Here is a 6,000-nt window from a genome sequence, read left to right as displayed (position 1 = left end):
TAGCACCACGTTGTCAAATCATGAACTAATTAGACTTAAATATTTGTCTCACAAATTAATCGTAAACTATATAATTAATTTCATAATTAATCTATATTTAATACTTTATATATATGTCAAACATTCGATAAAATTTAGGAGAGGCCAACACCACCTAAATAAGGCCTAAGCTTATCCATGTCTGGTGGTGTGCCCCAGCGTGGCGTCTAGTCAGACCATTATCCGCCCCGACTTGCGTGCACCAGCAGCGCGGCGATGGGGCGATGGGAGAGACTGGGGAATTATGGGTCTGGGTGTCGGGGAAGACACTCCTCCAGCAGCAGTAGCGCCACCAAAACTGAACCCTCCCACTCCCACTCCCACGAAACCGGGGAACCCACCCACGAGCCTAGTCTACTATGCTCAGCCGACTCGGCGCGGCGCGGCGGCAGCTGCTGCTACCCGCGCGCGGCGCTCCGGCCGTCGCGTACCGCTCCTCCTCGTCAGCAGCGGCAGCGGCTGCGGTCCACGGGGCCGCGCCGGCGCCAGCCTCCGCCTCCGTGCTTCCGGACACCCTCGACAGGGGCTCCGATGCCTACCAGCGCAACGCCGCCGCCGTCGGCGGGCTGCTCTCCGACCTGCGCGCCCGCGTCTCCCAGGTGCTGCCTCCCGCTTCCTCGATCGCGCTCTCTTCCTCGAGCTCGCTGTGTGTGTCCTGATTGAAGACGGAGAGTGTGGTGTGCCCCCCTTGTGCTTGTTATGCAGGTGCTGCGCGGGGGAGGCGCCGAGGCGGTGAGGCGGAACGCGGCGCGGGGGAAGCTGCTCCCCCGGGACCGCATCGACCGACTGCTCGACCCCGGCGCGTCCTTCCTCGAGCTCTCGCAGGTTCGCTCGCCGCTCGCGCTCGCCCTCTCGTTTTCCTTGCGTTGATCAGGCCACATTGTGAAGTGAACTCTATGCCTGTATGATTGGTCCAGCCAGTAATGCTATAGATTTGGGATTACCGAGAGCAAGAGGCTTACATTTCCTCAGATTGTTTGTATTTATGGGCTGCTATTCACTCCTTTCCAGCAAATAATTGCAATCGAGGGTAGCATAGCAATGCTCCTCCATGAGCCATGATATAGTCCAAACGCAAACGGTAGTATTGTGGCACCACAACCCTGTCCTCCTGAATATTGTATCAGCTTCAAAAGAGATATACTAGGCCTGCATGTTAATAGTTGATTGATGCTTGGACATGAGTTACTGAGACGCCCAGTGTCTTCCAAGTTCTACCAGTGCCCTGGACCCAAGTGCCTCTGCATTTTTTTTGTCAGTGTCAGTATCTAGGAGGATGGGCTAGAATATAAACTGTTCTTTTCGTTGCTGTACTTCTTGTTCTAGGCTGCAACTGTTGATGTTAAGTTCTTACTATACAGCTTGCAGGCTCAGATGTTTATGATGAAGCATTACCATCAGCAGGTATAATAACTGGCATAGGACCTGTTCATGGACGATTATGTATGTTTGTGGCCAATGACCCGACCACTAAGGGTGGCACATACTATCCTCTTACTGTCAAAAAGCATCTGCGGGCACAGGAAATAGCTTCCGAGTGCAAACTGCCTTGCATCTATCTCGTTGACAGCGGAGGTGCTAATCTCCCCAGGCAGGCTGATGTTTTCCCTGACCGTGATAATTTTGGCCGAATATTCTACAATCAAGCTACGATGTCTTCAGACGGTATCCCTCAGATTGCATTAGTCTTAGGATCTTGCACTGCTGGTGGGGCTTATATTCCTGCAATGGCGGATGAGAGTGTAATAGTTAAGGGAAATGGAACTATATTTCTAGCTGGTCCGCCACTTGTGAAGGTCAGTATTATTTGGCAACCATTTATTTATTTTGTACATGATGAGATGAGATATTGAGCAGTGCCTAAATAATGCCTTATAATTAAAGTCTAAAGGGCCAAATTTTGTAGGCTGCTACAGGAGAGGAGATATCTGCTGAGGACCTTGGTGGAGCATCAGTACATTGCAAGGTATCAGGAGTCTCAGATCATTTTGCACAAGGTAAAGCTGAACAGCACTTACAGCATCATATGACTTGATTATTTCCCTCTTGACTATTTGACATTCTTTTAAAGCCTTATATTCTTTATGGTTCTATGAAGTTCTAAAATGCAATCTTGTGTCCTTTTCTTTCCCTCTGTTGTGTCACTGTCCTGTTAATGCTTCTTTCTATTGTTATTCTTATTCTATTAACAAATATGTTTTTAAATGATGTCTATGGACAATTCTGTTTGTTTTTAGGAAATTATCTTGGGGCGTGTTTCATGTTCTTATTTATATACTACTTGGTCATTTCATGTTTGTTCTATCTTCTTGCTTGCTCTGATATGTTTGGTGACGAAATTGATGCATTGGCTCTTATTCTGGCCAATGGCCAAGGCCAACTTGATCTGTTACAGTTACCCTTTTCCTTTCAACTTTCCTTTTTTTTTCTTCTTTTTATGTGACCATGCATTTTCAGTCTCTTTGTTTTACCATAGGTGCTCATCTTATGTATTATTATGTTTTAGTTACATTTGAATTGATGGTGCTTTCATATTTTAGACAACTCCCACAATGTTAATTGATGTAGATGAACTTCATGGGCTTGAGTTGGGGCGAAACATTGTGAAGAACCTGCACTTAGCTGCTAAAGGAACAAATATTCAAAGTTCTGCTTGTGGTTACCAAGAGCCATTGTATGATGTAGAGGAACTTCGCTCAATTGCACCAGCTGATTTGAAACAGTCCTTTGACATTCGTTCAGTAATAGCCCGTATTGTTGATGGAAGTGAATTTGACGAGTTCAAAAAATTGTATGGAACAGTAAGGATTTCGTTCTGGTTGAACTTAGCTGTCATTTGCATTCTGCATCTTATGCATTGTGCAACTCAATTTGTTTTTCTTTAAATTTATGCAGACACTAGTGACTGGTTTTGCAAGGATATGCGGGCAACCAGTTGGAATTATTGGAAACAATGGCATTTTGTTTACTGAGTCAGCGCTAAAGGGCTCCCACTTTATTGAATTGTGCACTCAGCGGCATATTCCTTTGATTTTCCTTCAAAACATTACTGGGTTCATGGTATGGTATTCCATTTATTACTCTTCAAATTACTTCTTTGAGTTCTTTCCTTTCATATCCCACTATCCACATAGTGGACAGACTTATTATTGTATTGACATTCTTTTAGCACATATACTTATTGATTATGCAAAGGTAGTATTAATGTGGAGCTCACTGCCTCTGCCCTCTACTATGTAGGTAGTATTAATGTGGAGCTCACTGCCCTCTACCCTCTACTATGTTCATGTAGCCAGGCTATACTTTAACGAGTGCAGAATATAGAATTACATAGTTTACAGTGATAGACTTAGATTTTGTACAGTATGGTTGGGATGCTAAAACTTAACATACAAATTAGTTATCTTATCAAGTATGATTGTATGAGATGTTTAATCTTTTTGAAGGACAGTATCGTGTTCACTGTTGGTTTATCTGCTGACTGCTGTAGGTCGGGTCTAAGTCTGAAGCTAGTGGAATTGCCAAAGCTGGAGCAAAGATGGTCATGGCAGTTTCCTGTGCTAAGGTCAAGCCTTAGACCCTTTGATGACTTATACAACAGACCTTGCACAAATGAAACTTGGAAATAATATATAAGGCATGTGTACACAGGTTCCTAAAATTACAATAATTGTTGGTGGAAGTTTTGGAGCTGGGAATTATGGAATGTGCGGACGTGCATATAGCCCAAACTTTTTATTTCTTTGGCCAACTGCTAGGATATCTGTTATGGGTGGCATCCAGGTAAGAGCCCTCACACTTGTTATTGCTATTGCAGCAACTAGACTGCCTTTACTAGTTTGAAAGTAACCATATTATCATTGCCTGGCAAAGAATGTCCATAGCTGTAATTGGGTCCTCATTGCCCATATTTTGATGCGTGAAAGATTGCGGCACTTGCTATTTTTCAGCGTTATCATAGTCTTTGAAGATGTGTTGTCAGTGCATAGACATTAAGAAAAATGGGATAAGGTGCATTAAACTCAGATCCGTTTGGTGTCTCAACAGTCAACGGTAGCACTGCCAGACTGGTAATATTTAAAACTAGAAAACACTGTCCAGCTAACTTTTGTTGCCTGCAAAGAAAAATAAAATATGGAAAACCATGCTTCCGTGATGCAAAAGAAGTATGATGTAGTAAATTCTTTAGATTGTGCCGTGATGCTGAAAGTTATGGATTTTCCTGGATTTTTCTGTTTCTTGCCAGAGGCCATGTTCTTCTGACGTTTAACATCTTCGTCCATATGAAGTTGTCACAATCTTGCTGAATATTTTCCTGTATTGCATTCTAATTGCTTTCATGTAACATCATGCAAAATTAAGCTGTGAATCCCGCAATATATTTTCACTTTTGCGGAATGCTCAAAACACAGCAATGCAGTATCAATCAACACTTCTTACTGTTCCTTCCCCTAAACCTTTTCAGGCAGCTGGTGTCCTCGCTCAAATAGAAAAGAACAACAAAAAGAGACAAGGAGTGGAGGTATACATATCATTAATTCCTTGTTTCAGAAAACACTAAACCGTGTAACTCGTTGAAAGCTTGAATGTCAAAATGACTTCTTTCACATGACGAGTTCTAATTTTTGTTGATATACATACAGTGGAGCAAGGACGAGGAAGAAGCCTTCAAAGCAGAAGTCGTGGAGGCTTACGACAGAGAAGCAAGCCCGTACTACTCCACTGCTAGGCTATGGGACGACGGGGTCATCGACCCTGCTGACACCAGGCGGGTTCTCAGCCTCTGCCTCTCTGCTTCCGCCATGCCGGCTCCCGAAGATACAAAATACGGTGTATTCCGAATGTAAATAAACGTTATTTATGAATAACGCAACCATGTTTAATAAAAAAAAATGCTTCCATGCGCCCAATGTGTGCGCGCTGGACTTTGCCTTCTGCACAAATAAAAATTCGCCCTGGTTTTTGTCCTTCAATAATGTGCGTCACGATACTGGCACCGTTTATCAAATATTTTGTAGCCGTGGTTTTTACGGCTAATAAAAGTGTTCTTCATTTATTTATTACGGAGTATTATATACCTGAATGGAAAGTGTTCATTTGAATACAGCGATTAATACGGGTAGTTTGGTTTATTTTTATAGAACCAGCTGTTTAAATTTAGAATTTTTTAGCAACAGTAGTTTGAATTTAGATGGATTAAGTCTATTTATGGCCCCTCAACTATTGTGTTGATCTAATTTTAACCCTCAACTATAAAATTGTCTAGTATCGGTATCCTAACTGTCAAAACCGTTCACTTTTAGCACCTGGCGGGGGCAAAGGCTGTTTTGACCGTCGTTGGGCGGTTTTGACCACACCTCCCTCTCCACGCTGCACAGCCTAACAAACTGATGTTCAGGTCTCTGTTCTACCCTGCCAGTTGCTCAAAACCGAGAAGTGCCTAAATAAAGGTTGTAGTTCTATGCGTAAGCTTAGGGCTAGTAACTTGAACGACCAGAGTGCCACAGTGAAATTTAAGAAACACGCATGCCAAAAATCGTGCAGCACTCTGCTTCGGCCGGTGTCCACGATCACAACGTCCGGTCGTCGAGGGCTGAGCGCCTGCTCGCCCTGCACCGTGCTGCCTCGCCACGGCTGGATGAGGTCCTCCTCTTTGACGCTGGCGCCCTCGTGCCCCGCGGCGTCGCCAGGGCCGGTACGACCGGGAGTTCGCATCCATCCTCACCCGCGACGTGCTGGCCTTCGTGGCCGGCCTGCAGCTCGAGTTCTACGGCGCCATCCGCTACGCCATGGAGCAGCGGCGGGAGGCCCAGCGGCGGTACGATGCCGGCGAGCTGCCGCGGTTCGACCCGCCACGAGGCTCGTGCGCGACGAGGACTGGACGTGCACGCCCGTGCCGCCGGCTGTGGCCGACCGCACCGTGGAGATCATGGGCCCCGCCGAGCCGCGGAAGATGGTCAT

General features: G+C 45.2%; 1 protein-coding gene across 1 annotated transcript; it reads left to right on the top strand.

Annotated features, from left to right (window-relative positions):
* The first annotated feature begins 258 nt into the window (after positions 1 to 258).
* LOC136500308 (methylcrotonoyl-CoA carboxylase beta chain, mitochondrial-like) lies at positions 259 to 4,974 on the top strand. Its single transcript, XM_066495651.1, has 10 exons — positions 259 to 638; positions 745 to 864; positions 1,401 to 1,835; positions 1,946 to 2,036; positions 2,608 to 2,840; positions 2,935 to 3,099; positions 3,530 to 3,604; positions 3,691 to 3,822; positions 4,505 to 4,561; positions 4,683 to 4,974. Exons 1-10 carry the CDS (start codon positions 399 to 401, stop codon positions 4,884 to 4,886), a joined length of 1,752 nt encoding a protein of 583 aa, XP_066351748.1. The 5' UTR covers positions 259 to 398; the 3' UTR covers positions 4,887 to 4,974.
* The last annotated feature ends 1,026 nt before the right edge of the window (positions 4,975 to 6,000 follow it).

The sequence above is a fragment of the Miscanthus floridulus genome, chromosome 13 (assembly GCF_019320115.1).
Source record: "Miscanthus floridulus cultivar M001 chromosome 13, ASM1932011v1, whole genome shotgun sequence".
NCBI lineage: Eukaryota > Viridiplantae > Streptophyta > Magnoliopsida > Poales > Poaceae > Miscanthus > Miscanthus floridulus.
The sequence above is the reverse complement of the archived record's forward strand: the minus strand, read 5'-3'. Positions and strand labels throughout refer to the sequence as shown.

What these genes read in the sequence shown, in the direction of transcription:
- LOC136500308 (XM_066495651.1), top strand. Translation starts at nt 399, where the DNA reads ATGCTCAGCCGACTCGGCGCGGCGCGGCGGCAGCTGCTGCTACCCGCG. An exon ending in CTCAGATCATTTTGCACAAG is followed by an intron (nt 2,037 to 2,607) that starts GTAAAGCTGAAC and finishes TAATTGATGTAG; the next exon opens with ATGAACTTCATGGGCTTGAG. An exon ending in TGGCAGTTTCCTGTGCTAAG is followed by an intron (nt 3,605 to 3,690) that starts GTCAAGCCTTAG and finishes ATGTGTACACAG; the next exon opens with GTTCCTAAAATTACAATAAT.